The sequence below is a fragment of the Archocentrus centrarchus genome, chromosome 18, assembly GCF_007364275.1.
Source record: "Archocentrus centrarchus isolate MPI-CPG fArcCen1 chromosome 18, fArcCen1, whole genome shotgun sequence".
In the NCBI taxonomy this organism is placed as follows: Eukaryota; Metazoa; Chordata; class Actinopteri; order Cichliformes; family Cichlidae; genus Archocentrus; species Archocentrus centrarchus.
The window spans coordinates 6,637,835-6,658,752 of record NC_044363.1 but is presented as its reverse complement, the minus strand read 5'-3'; the positions used below and the strand labels follow the sequence as shown (position 1 = coordinate 6,658,752).

At 41.8% G+C, this 20,918-nt stretch overlaps 1 protein-coding gene across 1 annotated transcript; it reads left to right on the top strand.

The window, feature by feature from the left end:
* Nucleotides 1–258: 258 nt before the first annotated feature.
* Nucleotides 259–6,209, top strand: LOC115797482 (ladderlectin-like). Its single transcript, XM_030754064.1, has 7 exons — nt 259–335; nt 416–493; nt 640–675; nt 5,006–5,124; nt 5,241–5,375; nt 5,480–5,591; nt 5,902–6,209. Exons 2-7 carry the CDS (start codon nt 433–435, stop codon nt 5,970–5,972), a joined length of 534 nt encoding a protein of 177 aa, XP_030609924.1. The 5' UTR covers nt 259–335; nt 416–432; the 3' UTR covers nt 5,973–6,209.
* Nucleotides 6,210–20,918: the final 14,709 nt, after the last annotated feature.

Genomic DNA, 20,918 nt, shown 5'->3' with positions numbered 1-20,918 from the left:
GCGGGGTGGTTGTTTCTTTTGTTTTAGTTTTTCTGTCCTTGAACTCTCTTGAACCTCTATGTTCACCAGACAATATGTAAAATTAAGTCAGAATGAGACAGTTATTTTGGTTTTCGTTGGGAAAGAAAGAATTGCAATTAGTCACATCACGTCAGTTTGATGTCGTCAGTTTTTTCAATGTTAGTTCCTGGTCAGTTTTTTCAATGTTAGTTCCTGGTTTTGCACCTACAAAGAAAAAGTATATAAGCTCTGGTCTGAGAGCTGTTCAGCACCTCCTCACTGGAAGGCTGAAGCTACCAGCTGGTGCTGAAAGGAAAGAAGATATTCTACAAAAGGTTGGCTGCAAACTCTCAGATTATCTTCTATCATTTCTCTGATGAGCTGCTGATCACTTTGGGTCTTCTGTTTTTCACAGTGATAGTCAACATCACCATGAAGCTGCTGACTGTGTTTGCACTTCTTTGTGCAGTGATGGCTCTGAGCACTGCTGCTGGTGCGTATTAGAGTACAATGTACAAAATGTGTATATGTGTGTTGTTATTCATACAAATAAACAGTACAGTATACACGTTGTATATAAATATAATAATTAATGATCAAAGTCAACATCTGATGTTTTAATTTGTCCTGATCTTCCAGATGAAGGGGGCAGTGATGGGGGAACGGAATTAAAAGGTTGGTCGACATTTTCCAGATTTTCACCAAAGCTAATCATATTTTTAGAATAGAATAGAATAAAATAGAATGCCTGTATTGTCATTATACAAGATGTACAATGAGATTGGAGGGCCACTCCTTGTCAGTGCCATGCAATAGAAAGTCAAACTCTCTAAATTAAAAATAAAAATATAATAATAAAATATAATTTAAAAATATACAGAAAATAAAAGACAAAGTATAAAATATAAAGAAAATAAATTGTATAAAAATATATACAAAAAATAAAAGGTATCAAAAATACAGAAAATAAGAGAATGTATAAAAATATATACGTTGTAAAAATAAATAAATAAATAAAATAAGTGTATACAAATAATAATGATGGTAAATATTGCACTTGATGAATGAATATTGGATATTACACAATATAGCAATGATAGATATTGTTCAGTATGAATAATATAATATTGCACAGAGATGTGGGTGTTTCACAGTTACAGTGGGTGAGTGTGTGAGTTCAGGGTGGTGATTGCTCTGGCGAAGAAACTGTTCTTAAGTCTGTTTGTTCTGGCTTTGATGCACCTGTAGCGCCTGCCAGAGAGCAGCAGGTCAAACAGTTCAAAGCCAGGGTGTGAGCTGTCCTTGATGATGTTCCTGGCTCTGCTGATGCAGTGGGAGGTGTCCATCAGGGAGGGGAGAGGGCAGCCAACGATTCTTTGTGCTGTCTTGACTACCCCCTGAAGCCTCTGTCTGCCTCAGTGCAGCTGCCGTACCATACTGTGATACAGTACGTCAGCAGGCTCTCAATGGATGAGCGGTAGAAGGTCAGCAGCAGGTTTGAGTCCAAGTTGTTCTTCCTGAGGACCCTCAGAAAGTGAAGTCGCTGCTGAGCCTTCTTGATAACAGCTGTGATGTTATCTGACCAAAAGAGATCAGCAGAGATGAGGACACAGAGAAACCTGAAGGTGTGGACCCTCTCCACACGCTCGCCGTTGATGTAGAGGGGAGCTGGGTCAGTCCTGTGCTTCCTGAAGTCGATGATGATCTCTTTGGTTTTCATGGTGTTCAGTACCAGGTTGTTCTCTGAACACCAGGCTGTCAACTTCAGGTCCTCCTCTCTGTAGGCTGCCTCATCTCCCTTTGAGATGAGTCCGACCACTGTGATGTCGTCAGCAAATTTGACGATAAGGTTGTTGTTGTGGGCCGGACTGCAGTCATGGGTGTAGAGGCAGTAAAGGAGGGGGCTCAGCACACAGCCCTGTGCGGGTGGAGGAGAGATAGGGGCCAAGTCTCACAGTCTGGGGCCGGTTGGTTAAGAAGTCCTTGATCCAGGAACATGTGAGAGGGGGGAGGCCCAGGGTGAGCAGTTTGGTGGTGAGAATGTCCGGGATGATTGTGTTGAACGCTGAGCTGTGATCCACAAAGAGTATGCGAACGTAGCTCTGCTGCTGCTCCAAGTGGCTCAACACAGAGTGGAGAGCTACAGCGATGACGTCCTCTGTGGATCTGTTTGCACGATATGCAAACTGATGGGTGTCGAAAGTGGGGGGAGATGGTCCTTGATGTGCTGGAGAACCAGCCTCTCAAAGCACTTCATGATTACCGATGTTTGGGCCACAGGGCGGTAATCATTTAGGCTGGTGATGGAAGAAGACCTTTTGGGCATGGGGATGATTGTGGCTGTTTATAGGCAGGGGGGATGACTGCTTGGGCCAGGGAGAGGTTGAAAATCCTGGAGAGAATCAGGGTGAGCTGGTGGGCACACGCTCTGATCACCTTGCCAGGTACTCCGTCTGGTTCAGCAGCCTTCCTGGGGTTCACTGCCAAGAGCACACGCCGTACCTCATGCTCCTGGACAGTGAGTGGGGTGCAACCTGGTGGGGGGGACAGGGCCATGGGTGGTCCTGAGGTGTCTCAAAGTGAGCAAAGAAACAGTTAAATTCCTGTGCTAGTGACACACTCGGGTCTCCTGCAGTCACATCACAACCTCTGAAGTTTGTGATGTTCTGAATGCCCTGCCACACCTCCCGTGTGTTATTGCTGGACAGATGGGACTCTATTCTCCTCCTGTAGTCCGCCTTGGCTTTTTAATTCCTCTTTTCAGGTCAGCTTGAGCAGCACTGTACAGAGCTTTGTCACCTGACCTGAAGGCAGCATCGCGGGTTTTGAGGAGCGAACGGACCTGGCTGTTCATCCAGGGTTTGTGGTTAGGGAAAACCCGGATGTTTTTGCTAACAGTCACATTTCGGATACACAACATAATGTAGTCCAGTACCGTCCCTGTGAATGTTTCCAGGTCCTCGTGTTTGAATAAGTCCCAGTCTGTGTATGCAAAGCAGTCCTGTAGGTCGGAGAGTGCGTTTTCAGGCCAGGTTGTAATGGTTTTTACAGTAGGCCTGGCTCTCCGTCTGAGGGGGGTGTATGCTGGGGTGAGCAGCAGGGAAAGATGGTCGGACTGGCCGAGGTGGGTGTCGGTCGTGGTTCGGGTTCCCCTTTTTTACCTTTTTATCCTCAGGGTGGCCCCGACTCCGGCAGGAAAATTTCCCAATTAAATCCACTTATTTGAAGACTTCCACAAAAATCGAAATAATCCACTGGAATCGAGCAGGGTTCGTTTCAAAGTTTTATTTCCACAAAAATGTTACAGAAGGTAAGAAAGCAAAAGCAAGAAAGCAAGCAAGCACCTCCCGGGAGTGTACAGCCTTAAGCAGTTAGTCCAGCAAAAAGAGAAGAAACGCAGCCAAAGAAAAGAAGTGCTCCAACGGCGAAACACAGGGCAACTATACCCTGTTCACGGGACTTTCCTCCACCCCAAATTAATATGCAGAAGTTGTTACCCTTTGAAATCTGATCGTTACCTCTCAATTTTTGGGCACTCTTTACCCACTTTGGGACACATGATTAAGGCTGTACCTCACAGGTCTGGCTCTTAGGTCACAACAGTTCAAACAGATGACACCAATGTTAACCTTTTCTACTCAAACACGCATTAAGATAAGATCACCAGTCCCCCACTTAACCAGATTTTATTCCTTCCCCCCTTTCCAGCTATATAACTGCAAGGGGGGCCACGAAACTCTCTTTCTTGACAGCGCACCTGCCATAAAACTTGCCTGATATATAACACAGGGTTTCAAATGTCAAGTTAGACAATGCTTAAGTGGGAACACTTCAAAGGCTCCAGACACACACACACACACAGGTCCTACCCTGACCTTAGTGACCTAAGAACATAAAAACTCAACACGCTGGTGTGTGTGGGCCATCGGCACGTGCCATAAAAGTGGCGCCTGGTACATCAAATAACAATTAACAACCCCAGGCACTTATGTGAAAACAATACAAAGTATACACGTGATAAAACTAATAACGCTAAAGCAATATAAGTAATGAGTAATACAAGTAAATATATCCCATATAATAATAAATGTAAATAGTGATTAATAAAATTAGGACCCCTTCTAAAACCACATGTGAATGAGTCACTACTAACACTAAGATGAATCCCTTTTACACAAGTGAAAAATAATTACTGCTAATGGTGGGGAAAGGGATATGACACTGATAAGGACCCCTACAGAGAGAGAGAGTACAAACAGTGTAAGGGGTCAAAGGTGACTAGGGGAGAGAGTTCAAAGAGAGGAAAGAAACTTTAAAGAGTATAGGGACTACCAGGAACGAAATGATACAAACAGTAAATAGAATATATGTGTAGTGGCAAGTACTCACCACTACCCTAGGGGAAAAGTATATATCCTGGATAAAAGTAGCAATACATTTCCAACATGGGGGAGGGGTTTGGCTCTGTAAGCGTGCTTAATGTTGGAATAAACATGGTCAAGAGTGTTCTCCCCTCTTGTAGAACATTTGACATGTTGGTGGAAATTCGGGAGAACAGTCTTTAAGTTGGCCTTGTTAAAGTCTCCCGCGATAATAAGAACACAGTCAGGGTGGGCCCGCTGCTGTTCATTAATGGTGTTCAACAGGAGAGAGAGCGCCATGCTAACATTAGCATCGGGAGCTATAGTGTGATGATCACTACTGTTAGCTCTCTAGGCAGAAAAAAAGGCCGACAATATTTTTGCCATACTGAACAGAAAAATTAGCATGTCAGTGTCCTGAATATACAGCCAAGTTTGTAGTACAAAGGATGTGCTTTAAGGGTCAAGAGAGAAAATATATTAACATGCACATAAAGAAAAATATACATTTCAAAAATCCAAATACATATACATAAAACAAAAGAAGAAAACAAAAATATGCAACTACAAGAGAATTACAAGATGTTTTTACAGATACAGGAATTTAATTCACTTTTACTAAAGTATTCTTTGTTTTTCTTCAGAAAAGGTTAATGTTGAGAAGAGAACCCTAAGATACTGGCTCAAGTGGGTGCATTGGACTAAATATGGTAACCGATTCTACCGCTACTTTCCCTATCGCTGGACTTGGGCTCAGGCTCAGGTAAAATTTATCCTTTCTCTGTTTACTTTAATACTTTGATACTTTCTAAGTCTAGCTTGGTGAAATTCTAAATCTTTTGTTTTGAAATTTCTGCTGTCTGTCGATCTCCATTATAGAGATTCTGTCAGTCCAAGCATGCAAACCTGGCATCTGTGCGCAATCTCGGAGAGTATCGGGCAATTCAGAGGGTCATATATCGCGCCACTCACCGATATGTCCCTACATGGCTCGGAGGCTCTGATGCTCAACAGGTATACTACTCATCATTGACAGTAAGAAAGATTCATCTATCCATTGAGTGCAGTGCTTTGTTCATATTTATAAATGTTATTGTCCATTTTGTTCTGTTTTCTAGGAGCGTTATTGGTTTTGGATCGATGGAACTCCTTTCAGATTTACATACTGGTGTCGTGGAGAGCCTAACAACCATTGGAGACGAGAGCACTGCCTACACATGAACTGGACAGGTAAACACTCAAATAAAGAAAAACAGTCACAATTTCCCAAATAATGGTGATTTGCTTGATATGGCAAATAATAATGAATGACAGCAAAGTAATACAAATACTATATTTTATTTCTAACAAAGACAGCCATTGTATGTTTTACCATATTAAACAAAATGATTATAGTAATCAGTATGATTTATTAGTGTTGTGAGTGCAGTCATCAGTTAATACTGACAGGTGCTTTTGCTATCATACATAGTATCAGTATAGAAAAATATGTGTCCATGTGATCATATTTTCACTTAATGTTGATTTTTGGTGCTTACAGGATACAAGTGTATGAATGATATATCCTGTCACAACCGATACCCATTTGTCTGCGTCAGGAAAAGGATATGATTCCTGGTCTGACATGAAGGGATGGTACACCGGACAAAGACGTGAAATAATCTCATATAATCTGAAGAATCTGGTTCTCATTTTACATCTGTACCTTTTTTCTTTTGCTGTAACGCTACATAAGGAATGAGGCGACAAGTGACATAAACTGGAGTTGGATTGTCTCTTTTAACAGGAGCAAATTGAATGTGTGATGGAAAGAATGCTTTTAGCAACACTTTATTTCTCATCTTCTGCATCATTAAACTTTCAAGTATTGACTCAAACTGGTCTGTGAGTCTTTGTCACATTTTAATGGGCCTGCTTGCAAATTTCAGAGAGAACTTGTCAGCTATCTTATCTGTAAACAGTTACAATCTATACTGTAATACAGTCTGCTCTGAATCGTTTCCCCAGTATGGACCCTACACCACAAAAAGACTAGACAGAAAAATTTAAAGCTTGCTTCATTTTTTTGAAGGTTATAATAATAATAATATTAAAGTTATAATTCATAATGAAGAATTGAAAATAACATTCCAATATATGATTCTTTTTATTGTGTGTATTATATGACACTGCGTAGCAGTTTGTTAAAATTGTATTTAATAATTGTTGCTTAAAGATTCTTTCCCAAATGAAGCCAGACATTAAACTGAACTAAACTTTCTTCATTATTTTCATCAGCAATTTAAGCTGTCAAGAGGGAAATTTAGTGCCTCTGGGGCTGGACTGAATACAACACTTGCCACTTGGGCTCAAACTAAGGCAATAAGAAAGATTTGTCATGTATCGGGACAACATTACGACTGATCAAAAATTCCTGCAACTTTTTAAAGTTGCTTGAATTAGCCTTTTGGCTAATTTTGTCATATTTGCGTTGAGATGTTCATCAGTATGTGCTGCCCCTTTAAATAAATTATTACAATAAAAACAATTAAAATGTCTTAACGATTTTGAAATTTGATTAAACAATTAACAGTGAAAAGCTTTCTTGAAAGATACATCTTTTTACATTTGAACTTGGTTTACTAAACATTTGCTAAACTTTACTTTAACCTTAAAAAAAAAAAAAAAATCCCACAACTTTTTACTTTTCACTTTTCAAACACAGAAAAGTAAGATTGACCAGATTTACATCAGATAACAATATCTCTGGATATCTGCCAGTTGATGGGTCTGTTTTCTTATCTTTTCTTTAACCCTTAATAACTTCAAAAGTAGCAAAGCTTCACAGTATGGTTCAACATTGGCCCAGACCAAGAATCCCCTCAGAATAAGGGTTTAATTTTGAACTACAGATCTCTTTAGAATGCATAAATATCTTGTTTGACATGAATACATTTATCATTAATCCTCAGTGTTCCTGAGAGCAGGGAAAGTATATTTTTGAGCTTTACAACACTTGTTTTAGACAAAAACATCTACTATCACACAATGTTCTATTTTACCCAAGGCATAAAAACAAAAACGGCCATAATGATTTAAATATATTTTTATAAAACCATGGACAGCCATTATAATTGTTAAGCGCTCTCAGGGTCCCTGGGTCTCGGACCCAGGATTGTCGCTTTGTGAGTTATCTGGGGGGGTGCCACCTCTTTTGAAAGGATTGAATTAGTTTCCTTGTTCCTGCAGTCTCATTAGTGTGTGTCAGCTCACCTGTTTAACAGATCCTGGATCTGTTTCTGAGTCCTGCATTGGAGTCCAAATGCTGCCTGCCACACAGCAGAGTCTTGACAAAACACTGTCCTTACTGATACATATTAAAAAAACAAAACAAAAACAAGCAAACAGACAAAAGCTCATAATTACCATCTATTTGTATTGATATTAAATCAACACTAAGAACACAAAACTTGCTTACTGCAAATTAGTCTGTGCATTCAAAGCAGTGGTAGGGCACTATTCTGTAGTAACGTGAGAGTTCCGGTGAATCTAGGCAGTATTGTGTGTGTGTGTGTGTGTGTGTGTGTGTGTGTGTGTGTGTGTGTGTGTGTGTGCGTGTGCGTGTACGTGTACGTGCGTGTGTGCATGGCTGGTCCTGGGTCTGGGACTTGCTGTGCCTCGGCCCCTGTGGGACATGTTTGCTCCCCACTGGTTGTTACTGCCCACCCAGGAGGTGGGCACAGGCCTGGGTGTTTTGGCGTTGTTGTTGGCACATTCTCTTGTGGGTTGTAATTCGGTTTGCCCTGTGGTCTCTGAATTTTGGTATCTTTGTCTCCAAATCTTCAGTCTCTCTACTCCTCTGTTTTATAGGTATGCTACCTGCAAACAAAGCAGAGTTTTCCTTTCCTTACGTCAAAGGTTAATTGGTGCTGTTGTGATCGGATACCCTGATTGGCTGCACAGATGCAAATGAAAGGTATGAATATGCATTCAGATTGTGGGCATACTCAGTAATGATTTATGTATTTAAAAGTAGCAAAGTAGCAAAAAAATCATCTCATACTTTGTATACATATGCACATACACAGTATCAGGTTACAAAAACCTCTGCGATAGAGCAGAAACATATAGCATGGGAGCACTAGGGTGGGGAGGGATGGAAAGGGGAGCCAGTGGAGGCGAGGGGGGGTCGGGCTACTGTGGGCTGACTCAAACTCCCTCTTCAGCTAACAGTTCTGATAATATGTAGAGTTCATCAGCGGCTAGGTCAGGGAGATCAGTCCAACACAGGTCAGAAGAAGACAGGACGGCGGGGGTATAGATCTGTTTACAAACATCCCGGAGACAGTTTGATAAGCGGCAGCCCAAGGCCGCCAGGGAGCCTAATTCCTGATTCTACGACTTGTTTTGGGTACAGACTGTACTGATTAATTTGTTGACAGCCTTCAGTCTTATAAGAAAAAATCCAATTCATCCGAATCTTCTCGGTTTGTTCCTTCACCGTGCAGAAACAGATACATACATCTCCAAGATCTTACCCTTCGAATCAACTCCAGATATGCAGAGACTGAGTTTGAGTCTGTACCTTCCTGGATTCCCGTCATAAGCAGCTTTACCGAGGCCAGACAGCAGCCTAGACTTCCTGAATTGCAACAACAAGCCAGGTATGTCCAGGTCCAATTCAGAGAAACCCGTGTCAATAAGCCAAATGTGTGTGTCCTTCATTGACAATACGGCCAGGCACGTCATCTTCCACACCACACAGGAATCCATAACGTAGCCAGCTGGAATGTCAATTAATAAGAGGGAATAGGGTTCTCCTTCCCCAATCTCCTCATGGTGAAAATTTGATCAAAACAATGGCGTTGAGAGACCAGCTGACCAGATCCATAATTATAAATTCCAGTTCGGAAGTTGTGTGAAGAGAGGCTCTAAAGCAGCAAAGCAGGGGAAAAAGGAAGGGCTGGGGAGAGAAGAAAAGTGCGACCGTCTCCGCTGAGAGTGAGTTATTTTAGCCAGAGTCCTTCTGTCTCCCACCACCTGCACTGGGACGAGAGGACATCCTAGGACAGAGCTGGCCTTCCTGATAAGCTTGTCTATCTACATCCTCTCAGCTGTAGATAAGCTGCTGCTCCAACATACTACAGAATAGAAGATGGCTGATGCTATTACAGAGTCATAGAAGGTCTTCAGGAGCGCCCCCTGCACTCCAAAAGACCTCAGCCTTCTCAGCAGGTCGAGTCTGCTCTGACCCTTCCTGTAAAGCGCATCAGTGTTTTGAGTCCAGTCCAGTTTATTGTTCAGGTGAACACCCAGGTACTTATAAGAGTCCACTATCTCAATGTCCACTCCCTGGTTGTTCACCGCTGTCAGTGTGGTGGGTCTGCGCCTGCAGAAATCCACCACCAGCTCCTTGGTTTTAGCAGCGTTGATCAGGAGGTGGTTCCACTGGCACCTCTTTCGCTTCTCACCTGCGCACTGAGTCAAACAGTGAACTGACAGCAAAACTTGAAAGTTTTATTTTTGCCTAAATCATCGTGTTTGTTGATCATTGTTTGATTCAGTTTCTTGACTTCTCTGAAAAGTCTGAAAAATGACTTAGGCCATTATTTTAACAAGGTGACAATGTGGAAGATCCAGAGCCACATTAGCCTGGCATCTTGTCCTCATGCTGGTCACCAGCTTAGTCACACACCCATTTCCCATTCTTTAACCAGCAATCCTCCAATCCAATAAACAGCACCAAACAAGAGTCAACAGCACAATAAGCTCTTTGGCATTGGCAGAGAAGATTTGGCAAGTTTTTCATGGGCTGAACCCACATACTGAACTGCTCAACCCACAATTGCAATTTAAGGGACGATTCACAAATATTAACATTTTCCAGCACGTACAAAGCATACTCTTTTTCAGACCCCCCCCCCCAAAAAAAAAAAAAAAAATGTAGAAACACTTAATTTACACAAGGGACATGGAAGAGGGGGAAAAAAAAGCGATGTACTTTTGCGAGATCTTGCAAAACTTTTTAATTTCAGGCCGTGCACTTCCACGTTAATCTTGATACGAATAGCCGGTCTTGTGCCAAAAAGTGATTTCCAATATTTGCCCAAAAAATTATTGCTGGTATTTATATTGCTGTAAATGACTTGCGGGCCTATAATCTGTCAAACATATCTCAAACACCATCTCTTATGAATGATATCAATTCTCTTTGAGTCATAAAGAACATTTCTGTCACATGGTAGAAGCTGCAGTCAGTTTTTGGCAAAGTGACTTTCATATTGTAGCGATTCTGTTAAAGTTAGATGGTTCTGTGCAGATGTTCTGTGATTTCCCACTGTTTTGGTGGTCCGTGAACTTGTGTGCGCACGGAGGGAGGGAGAGCGAGAGTCAGAGGGAGTCCCGTTTTGTTGTTGTTTTTGGAGTCATTGCAGCACTCAGCAAGCATTTAATAGTTAATAAAAGGGCAACTTTTGCTGGCAATCTCTCGCCATCTTCTTCAACGTTTTAACAGATATATTCTTTATTAATGAGGGTAAGAACACATCATTTCTTCATTTTATATACAGACCCATTCCAAAAAATTAGAATATCATGGAAAAGTTGATTAATTTCCATAATTACATTCAAAAAGTTAAAAAATAATAGATTATAGATTCAGGGCCCACAATTTAAACAATTTCAAGTATTTGTTTATTTTTACATAATTTGGGCTTCCAGCTCATAAAACCCAGAAAAACAGGATTTCAAAAAATTTGAATACTGTGGAGAAATCAGCCTAAACTACTTCTCAGTTTGAAAAAAAGAAATTAGGATCACATCAAATCAATCAAAATATGGTACTTTCAAAACGATATGTCAATCTTCAAAACTTGGTTGGGAATCCCTTTGCTTTAATCACTGCCTCGATGCGACGTGGCATTGAGGCAATCAGCCTGTGGCTTTGCCTGGGAGTCATGGAAGCCCAGATTTCCTTGATGCTTGCTGTCAGCTCTTCTTTGTTGTTGGGTCTGGTGGCCCTCCTTTTCCTCTTGAGAATACCCCTGTAGATTCTCAATGGGGTTTAGGTCCGGCGAGTGGGCTGGCCAGTCAAGCACTGTGATGGCATGGGCATCAAACCAGGCTTTGGTGCTTCTGGCAGCACGGGCAGGGGCCAGGTCCTGCTGGAAGATGAAATCTGCATCTCCATACAGATCCTCAGCAGAAGGAATCATGAAGTCCTCTAAAACATTCTGGTAGACTGTTGTGGTGACCTTGGATTTAAGAAAGCAGAGTTTACCAACACCTGCACCAGACATTACACCCCAAATCATGACTGACTGTGGATATTTCACACTGGACCTCAAGCAGTTTGGGTTCTGTTCCTCACCCGTCTTCCTCCAAACCCTGGGACCTTGATTCCCGAATGAAAGGCACACTTTACTTTCATCGGAAAAGAGGACCTTGGACCACTGGCCAATGGTCCAGCCCTTTTTCTCCTTGGCCCAGTTGAGACACTTCCTATGGTGGCTCAGGTTCAGAAGTGGCTTGACCCGAGGGACCTGACAGTTGTAGCCTACCTCCTGGATGCGTCTGAATGTGGTGGTTTTTGAAGCTGTGACTCCTGCCTCATTCCACTCTTTCTGGATCTCTGCCAGATTCTTGAATCTTCTCTTTTTGATAATCCGCTGAAGCCCACGAGCATCTACTCCTGCCACATTTTGTCCTTCCACTAGACTTTCCATTGATATGCTTGGACACAGCACTCTGTGAACAGCCAGCCTCCTTAGCTATGAGGTTTTGTGACTTACCCATTCTATGGAGGATATCAATGATGGCCTTCTGGCCAGTTGTTAGGACTGCAGTCTTCCCCATATTGAACCGAACTGAGATTTGAACCAAATTGAAGCAATTTAATGACACCTGGGGAAACCTGCGCAGGTGCTTTGAGTTTAGTAGATGATTAGTATGTCACACTCAGTTTAAAACATTCATGCCCTGCAAAATTTGGGCTGATTTCTCCACAGCATTGTAATTTTTTCAAATCCTGTTTTCGTGGGTTTTATGAACTGGAAGCCCAAATTATGTAAAAATAAACAAATAAATACTTGAAATTATTTAAATTGTGGGCCCTGAATCTATAATCTATGAAATTTTAACTTTTTTAATAGAATTATGGAAATTAATCAACTTTTCCATGACATTCTAATTTTTTGGAAAGGGTCTGTATAAGCCCTTCATAAATCCTGTGAACCAGTATATTTAGAATCAGAATCAGAATCAGAATCAGAAGGTTTTTATTGCCATATGGGTGAACAGGTTCACAGCATTAGGAAATTGCTGCGGTACTTCGTGCTTACAGAAAAAACAAATAAGTATGAAAACTATAAGACAATATACAAGTATACAAATTGCAAATATACAGAGATATTAGAGCTATAACTATAACACAATATTACAAAATTACAAAATATACAGTGCAGAGACTAATTAAAAGATAAAAGAATGTAAACTATATTCCACTAATATGTACATCAGTGCAATCAGACAGGTGCATAGACATAGGGTCATCAGCGTTTGTGGAGGGTGGTGGTAACAGTCTTAGGGTTATTGTTCATGAGTCCAACAGCAGAGGGGAAGAAACTGTTCTTATGGCGGGAGGTTCTGGTCCGTATGGACCGTAGCCTCCTGCCTGAGGGGAGAGGGTCAAAAAGTCTGTGCCCAGGGTGAGAGTGGTCGGCTGTGATCCGACCTGCACGCCCCAGTGTCCTGGAGGTGTACAGGTCCTGGAGAGATGGGAGGTTACAGCCAATCACCTTCTCAGCAGAGTGCACAACGCGCTGTAGTCTCTGTTTGTCCCTAGTGGTGGCTCCAGCGTACCACACAGTGATGGAGGAGGTAAGGATGGACTCAATGATGGCAGTATAGAACTGCACCATGGTCCTTGCTGGCAAGTTGAATTTCTTCAACTGCCGCAGGAAGTACATCCTCTGCTGGGCCTTTTTGACGACAGAGGTGATGGTGGGCTCCCACTTGAGGTCCTGGGTGATGGTAGTTCCCAGGAAGCGAAAAGAGTCCACTGTGGTGATGGGGGTGTCAGTCAGGATGATGGAGGGTAGAGGGGCTGTGTGCTTCCTAAAGTCCACTATAATCTCCACTGTCTTCTGGGTGTTCAGTACCAGGTTATTGTGGCTGCACCAGGACACCAGACGTTTGACCTCCATCCTGTAGGCCGACTCGTCCCCGTCTGAGATGAGTCCGATGAGAGTCATGTCGTCTGCAAACTTAATAAGCTTGACAGACTGGTGGTCAGAGGTGCAGCAGTTGGTATACAGGGAGAAGAGCAGAGGAGAGAGGACACAGCCCTGAGGAGTGCCAGTGCTGATGGTCCGGGAGTCCGAGACATTCTTCCCCAGCCTCACGTGTTGCTTCCTGTTCATCAGGAAGTCAATGATCCACCTGCAGATGGGATCTGGCACGTTCATCTGGGACAGCTTGTCTTGGAGGAGATCAGGGATGATGGTGTTGAAGGCAGAGCTGAAGTCCACAAACAGGATCCTGGCGTAGGTTCCCTGGGAGTCCAGATGCTGTAGGATGAAGTGCAGAGTCAGGTTGATGGCGTAGTCTACAGACCTGTTGGCTCTGTAGGCAAACTGCAGGGGGTCCAGAAGGGGGGCTGTGAGGGACTTGAGGTGGGACAGCACCAGACGCTCAAATGACTTCATGACCACAGAAGTCAGTGCCACAGGTCTGTAGTCATTTAGTCCAGTGATCCTTGGCTTCTTGGGGACAGGAATAATGGTAGCGGTTTTAAAGCAGACAGGCACGTGGCAAGCCTCCAGTGAGGAGTTGAAGATGTTCGTGAACAATGGGGCAAGCTCGTTAGCACAGTGTCTCAGTGTGGCAGGTGAGACACCATCTGGACCTGGAGCTTTGCGAGCTTTGACACTCCTGAACTGCTTTAGGAGTGTTACCGATATAAGCAAAGAAAAAACATAAAAAAAAAGGGAAATCCCTTTTTGACACAACACCGGAAACCTGAAAATGCCGCTGTCACCATGTTTTGTGTACATACAGCGCTTGTACTGTGTCCCTTCATACACTGTGGCATCGCCCGGACCTCTCTTTGGCACTGAGGGGGACAGCACACACACCCGGACCTCGATTCATCCTTTAGCAACTTTTGAGACAGCCGACAGTGAGTTTTGTTACACAAACGTTGGCAGCAGTGCCGGCTGCCGATCACCAGATTACGCACAAATATCTGGGCCAGCATAGATGAAAATAGGCCAGGAACATGTTGAATAAAATCCGTCATTGTTTTCTGAGGTTTACTGCGAATGGTTTCCATTTTTGAACAATGCTTCCACTTCTTGCTGAATTTATCTCTGGCAGCTTTGGCTGCTTTCCACACCTGCTGTGCTGCACTCACAGCTTGTTCCTGTCTAATATTGTCAATAGAGTCATTTTGTGAAACGATGATGGCCTATTTTAGAGAATTCAATGAGGCCTTTGAACTGATCTGCCAGACCGGAGGAAATATCGCTGCAGACCACGCAATGGTGCAGCGGTGTGGATGCCTTGGGCACTGGCAGTCAGGCGGAGGCCAGTGTTGCCAGATCTCGCGATAGAAACAAGCAACCAGCTCTATGAAAACAACCCCCAAAAAAGCCGAACTGGCAACCCACCACATTGTGTAAAACTGAGGCCGCTTTTAAACATTATAGCTCACTTCTTTGTTTTGTCTCATTGTGTTTTGGAGCAGTAAAACCCATGTTTCTTAGCCTCATAGAAGAAAAGGGTGCACAGTTTTTTTTGTGTGTTTCTCTGTATTAGCATGTTGAATTAAATCAGCATAGTGAGCACATATTTCACACTAGCAAAATCTGCAGAATGCCTTTGATACGTCTCCCATCAGAACCACAGCTACTTTCTGAGGTGTATGTGGACACAATTTTACCCCCCCCCAAAATCTGACTTATTCATGGACTTATAAAATGCAAGACTTCTATTACAGGCTTTTATTTTCTATCAATCACAAACCAAAAAAAAAAAATGTGTGTGTGTATATACAGTAAGGGGAGGCGACAGGAGGAGGGGAGGTGAAGGAGCACGGTGGCGCCTAATCAGTGCCATGCCTCTCTTTTTCACACTCTTTATTATATTTTTTCTATAATTTTCCCCACTTACTGGAGCTCATTCTTGCACTGCCTCCTCACTCTGGGCTGTTATGAGTGTTTGTTTGGGTGTGCGCCTAGTCAACTTAAGCGGGAGCTATAAACAGGAAACGGGGGCTTGGAAGGGACAAACTACCTACCACTCTTCTTTTGCTTTATTATGGGGCGCCGGGAGATAATCTCCAAGTTTCACTCGGAAAGAAAGTCAAGCCCAAATAAGCAACTTCACGTTCAAAAACAAGCCCAAAAAACCGCAACCCATGACTCACGAGATTTGCAAGTGACTTTAGGAAAAAAACAAGCCCAAACTCGCTTATAATAAGCGGACATGGCAACACTGGCGGCAGTGCTCAAATTACACAGACTGACTGACATTTTCTAACTATTTGAAAAGTGTACGCTAGGTGTTTCGCCCTCCCCCCGTCGTATGCTTTGTACGCTCTGGAAAATGTCGATATTTGTGAAGCGTCCCTAAGGACGATAAGGGAAAATTAACAGGTTTTCCAATTATATGAGATTTATTGCCAAGAGGTATAGTTATACTAAAGAAATAATGGACCAAACACAAATTTACCCTCGTTTTGTGAGGAAGAGTTTATTTAGCCCCTTAATTACCATACAAGTAATGAGGGTTTACTTGTTTGTTTGTTTTTTTATATAAATTTTGACCCAGTTTGTGCCAAATAAAAAATGACATACTGTAATATATCATGTACTTTGTTTCAGTGATGTTGTATTTTATTAATTTTGAGATTTGATAAAGACAAGATGCCTTTTTTTTTGCTGTTTGATATATAAAACAGAGTTAAAAGAAGGTATGCTTTCTTTTTATTATGACTGTTCTGTCCCTCACACTTGCAGCAAGATTTGTTTGTTTGTTTTAATTCCAGTTGGTCAACATTTTAATTCTCTTTTGTGACACAAGAGGTCAGCCTTACTACATTTGTTGTGTTTTTCCGCTTTTGATTATGAATAACAGTGGCATCTAATGGCCAATGGCCGTAAGCAGCAAGGAGGTTAGGGAAGCAGCCGTGTCATGCTCAAGCTTTCGAGGAGAAAACAAATCTTAATATCATCTGTGAGCCTTGGCAGTTCATAATCTGTAAGTGTAAGAACCGCACAATAGTTTGTCGTATGTTAGGTAGCATTTTGTCTGATTGTAGTTTCTTTTATCATTCTGCTTATAGATCAGTTTCCCAGTTTAAGTGAGAATAAGCTAATGCTACTAGCCTTCAGTTCTGTCTATCCTAGTTTTGGCTAAAGGGCATATGAATGTTCGTTTTTAGTTTATTTGTGTACTGACTTGTGACAGTATGTTTATGGATGTGAATTTGTTTTATGACAAACCACTTATGTACATCCTTGATTCTCTTTTTGTTACAGTTTTACAGTAAAAAATGGGTCTCAGTAAAGAACAGAAGACAACGTCACAGCGTCTCGTCATTGCTGAATCCATTAATGTTTAGCTCGCATCTAGGTTAATTACATAACAGTTAACTGAGGGCAGAAGAATGACAGTTACATCTACATATGGTTAGATTATTGACTATTGGCTTCTTTTCATTGGCTCCCTGTTAAATCTAGAATAGAATTTAAAATCCTTCTCCTCACATACAAGGTCTTGAATAATCAGGCCCCATCTTATCTTACAGACCTCATAGTCCCGTATCACCCCAACCTCATACTGCTGGCTTACTTGTGGTTCCTAGAATACTTAAGAGTAGGATGGGAGGCAGAGCCTTCAGCTTTCAGGCCCCTCTTCTGTGGAACCAGCTTCCAGCCTGGATCCAGGAGACAGACATCCTCTCTATGTGACCTATGTGACCCTGAACCATCCCTTAGTTATGCTGCTATAGGCCTAGGCTGCTGGGGGTTCCCATAATGCATTGTTTCTTTTCATTCACCTTATTTATTCTGTTTATACTCCACTCTGCATTTAATCATTAATTGATATTAATCTCCGTCTCTCTTCCACAGCATGTCTTTTCTCTCCCCTCAGCCCCAACCAGTCACAGCAGATGACTGCCCCTCCCTGAGCCTGGTTCTGCTGGAGGTTTCTTCTTGTTAAAAGGGAGTTTTTCCTTCCGACCAAGTGTTTGCTCACAGGGGGTCGTTCTGACTGTTGGGTTTTCTCTGTATTATTGTAGGGTCTTTACCCACAATACAAAGTGCCTTGAGGTGACTGTTTGTTATGATTTGGCGCTATATAAATAAAACTGAACTGAATTTTTTTGTAACATACAACACACAGAAAACCAAGAAGAGGATGTTTAAGTCTGTCACTGACAGACAAACTCATTATCGTTGTATCATCAATTAGCCAACAGCCTTGGTTAGATTACAAAGAAGTAGCTGATTACAAAACATGCTTAAAAAATGAAGTTGAGACATTATTTCACAAGAGTTATGATTTCATCTGTAACTCATAATTTTTAACTGTTTTTACAGTAGGAACACAAATGTTTATAAAAGCCTGATAACTATTAAACTTTGTTTTTGCTTCATACTGAAAACCGTCAAGCTTCAAAAACACCAGGTAAGCCTGCTCTAGAACAGGATTATAATAATTTTGGATTTTACATTATAGTTTAGTTTTAGTTCGTGGTTTTGCTCATTTTTATTAGTTTTTATTTTTGGTTTAATGCTTAGTTTTAGTTTAGTTTCATTAATTTTAGTATTAGTTTTAGTTTTTTTATACTTTGTCATCTGCAAGAGTCAAGAGTGAGTATTGTGTAATAAAAACTTTAAAGAAATATTCAACAACCAACTGTTCACAGGACAGCAGCACTACATCCTGAATGTGTATAATATTAAGGACACATGAACATCAACAGGGAGAAACAAAGAAAAATATGAACTCCAAAGCTCATTAAATTCTACAATAAACTCCCAATAACCTTCAGTGTCAGTGTAGTAGATTAAAACCTACATGTGGTGTTTGACAAAAACAAACTGAACTCTTTGAAGGAGCCAAATCTCAAATCCAGCTGCATCCTGATGTTCTCCACCACCTGAAGCTGCTTCGGTTTTGGAGCTAGCTTGGTTAGATCAGTGTTTCCCAACCTTTTTAAGCCATGGCACATATTTTCACATTACAAAAATCACAAGGCACTCCATCAAACAAAAATGTCACAAAAAGTATATTTATCAAAAAATAAAATCAAAATCTAGTCTCAGCTTACTTACTCAGTGTGAAATCTGGGCCTGTTTAGTTGAACACAAAGCTGATATTCTTGCAGGAATTGAAGAAAGACACACAAAGATCTTCCTCAACAACCCACGGCATGCCTGATGATTTCTCACGTAAAGGGGTGATCAAGAAAGCAATTAGTCATACATAAATATAAATAAATTTTGTTTTTTAGCAATGAAGACTTTATTGCGAAAGATAGCTGCATATAAAGTGCTGTTAAATACGGCTACATTACATGCATCCCTATTTAGAAAAAATACATAACAAAATGCAATGTAACATAACTTCAGAGCACTTTCTGTAGCTGTTGTGCGCTTCTCAGGTGGACTTTGATGTTGGTGGTTTTCCACTTGAGAAGTGTTCCGCACATGTTTTCATCATCCACAACAAGACACTCGCTTCTATCTGTACTATCGTACTCCCATATGGAACTCTTTCTCGGCAGACCACTGCCATTAACACGTGCACGCACGCACACAGTTGCCCGATGGCGCACCCAGCTTAAACTCAGAGAGCAGATGATTTCATGAGAGAGCGAAATGATTTCATATAATCCACAAGGTTAAATAAAATGATGTAACCCAGTGGGTTCATAATCACTTTTCTCCCGACTTTCATGTATGCGTTAATTGTGTCAATCACGATACCCCTGCTGTTCAGGCCTTCAATGGACTGATCTGTAATAATCTGAACCTCACTGGCTAAACCATCTAAGCCCGCCCACCTCCGCAGAGGAGGCACGTACGTGCTGCAGAGAGCAGGAGGGCAGATGACGTAGTGTCTGCCAAGCTAAGCTCAGCGAACTTCGAAATAAGCTGAATAAAAGTGAACAAGCCAACAACCTGGTTCACCCGTAAAAGAGTGGGAGAGACAGAATCGACCTCTTGGTGGTTTCGAGCAGTGCGAGCATCTTGGTGAGTGAATTGGGCTGGGCTAGCTCAAAGACTAAAAAGGAGCTAAAAGTCTAAAATACTGCAGAGGCTAGTGATGTGAAAATGAAGCTTTTGTGAAGCACTGAACCACTTGACCCAGTTGTGTCGAAAATGGGTTCATTACTCGAAGCTTCAGTAACAGCGCCCTCTCCCGGAGAAAAGCAAGGCTGCAGTCAAAGTAGGCAGTTGGCGGACAGGAGACTGTTCAATAATGCGCACACGCACCTCAGTGAGCTACATTTGTTGAAAAGACCTTTTTCTTCAGAAGGATCTTTGCATTTTTTGAGGCACATTCATTATGGCCAAATATCATGATGTGTTCTATTTACGAATAAAGATTGATGACTGTGTGTGGTGTTATTAAGGAGAGAGTTCTGGTGTATATGCTTAACGTATGTACATATGGAACTATAAATATGGATACGGATATGCTATTGAGTGTATACAAAGATGTTTTAAATGTCCAAAATAAATAAAAATAATAATAATAACATGGCATACATTGTGTGTGTTTATGTAACTGTGGCAGGGGGTGATTGTGGGATGGGGAACACTCAAAGATTTTTATTGAGGTGCATTATTTTTTCAACTGTTTTTGGATTGAGCCGGTTCCTTTTTTTGCTCACAAATTCTCCACATTTTGAAAAGACTCGCTCACAGGGAACAGAGGCCACTGGCGTGCATAGAAATTGTTGTGCTAATTTAAAAAGATTAGGGTACACATGTTGATGGGTTCGCCAGTAAGTGAGTGGGTCTGCTGATCTTTCCAGTGGTGGATCAGTCATGTACCGCTGCACCTCCACTGTAGCATCTGCTGTGGCATTTCTTGCCACAGAAGCATCTCTGTCGAGTGTTTCCCAGATGCTGATATCTGAAAGATAAACATGATAATCATCAACTCTGAAAGTTGTCAAAATATGTATTCTTTTTCTTTGTCGTGCATTTTAGCAATTAACGATTAAACCAGCATTTAACCATTAACCAATTCATAACATTACCCATGGATAATCGATTCTCAACATTTGCTGATGGGTGAGCCGATGTGGAAGGCTGTTCCTCTGTAGGTGTATCTGGTGGTGTGCCTCGGATCAGTTGTGCACATTCTGCTGTCAGTCGTTTTACTGATGCCTGTGCCTGTATGTGACTGAAGAATCCAAGGGTTTTGAATCTGGGGTCCAGCAGTGTCGATAGGGTCAGAGCTGTTTGGGTTTCTATAGTGTCAAATCTGTTTTGCATGGCTGAGACCAAGTTCTGTCCCAGAAGTTTAGCCATATTGTGGCTTATTTTCCCAACTGTG

What these genes read in the sequence shown, in the direction of transcription:
- LOC115797482 (XM_030754064.1), top strand. Translation starts at nt 433, where the DNA reads ATGAAGCTGCTGACTGTGTTTGCACTTCTTTGTGCAGTGATGGCTCTG. An exon ending in TGGGGGAACGGAATTAAAAG is followed by an intron (nt 676 to 5,005) that starts GTTGGTCGACAT and finishes GTTTTTCTTCAG; the next exon opens with AAAAGGTTAATGTTGAGAAG. An exon ending in GAGGCTCTGATGCTCAACAG is followed by an intron (nt 5,376 to 5,479) that starts GTATACTACTCA and finishes TCTGTTTTCTAG; the next exon opens with GAGCGTTATTGGTTTTGGAT.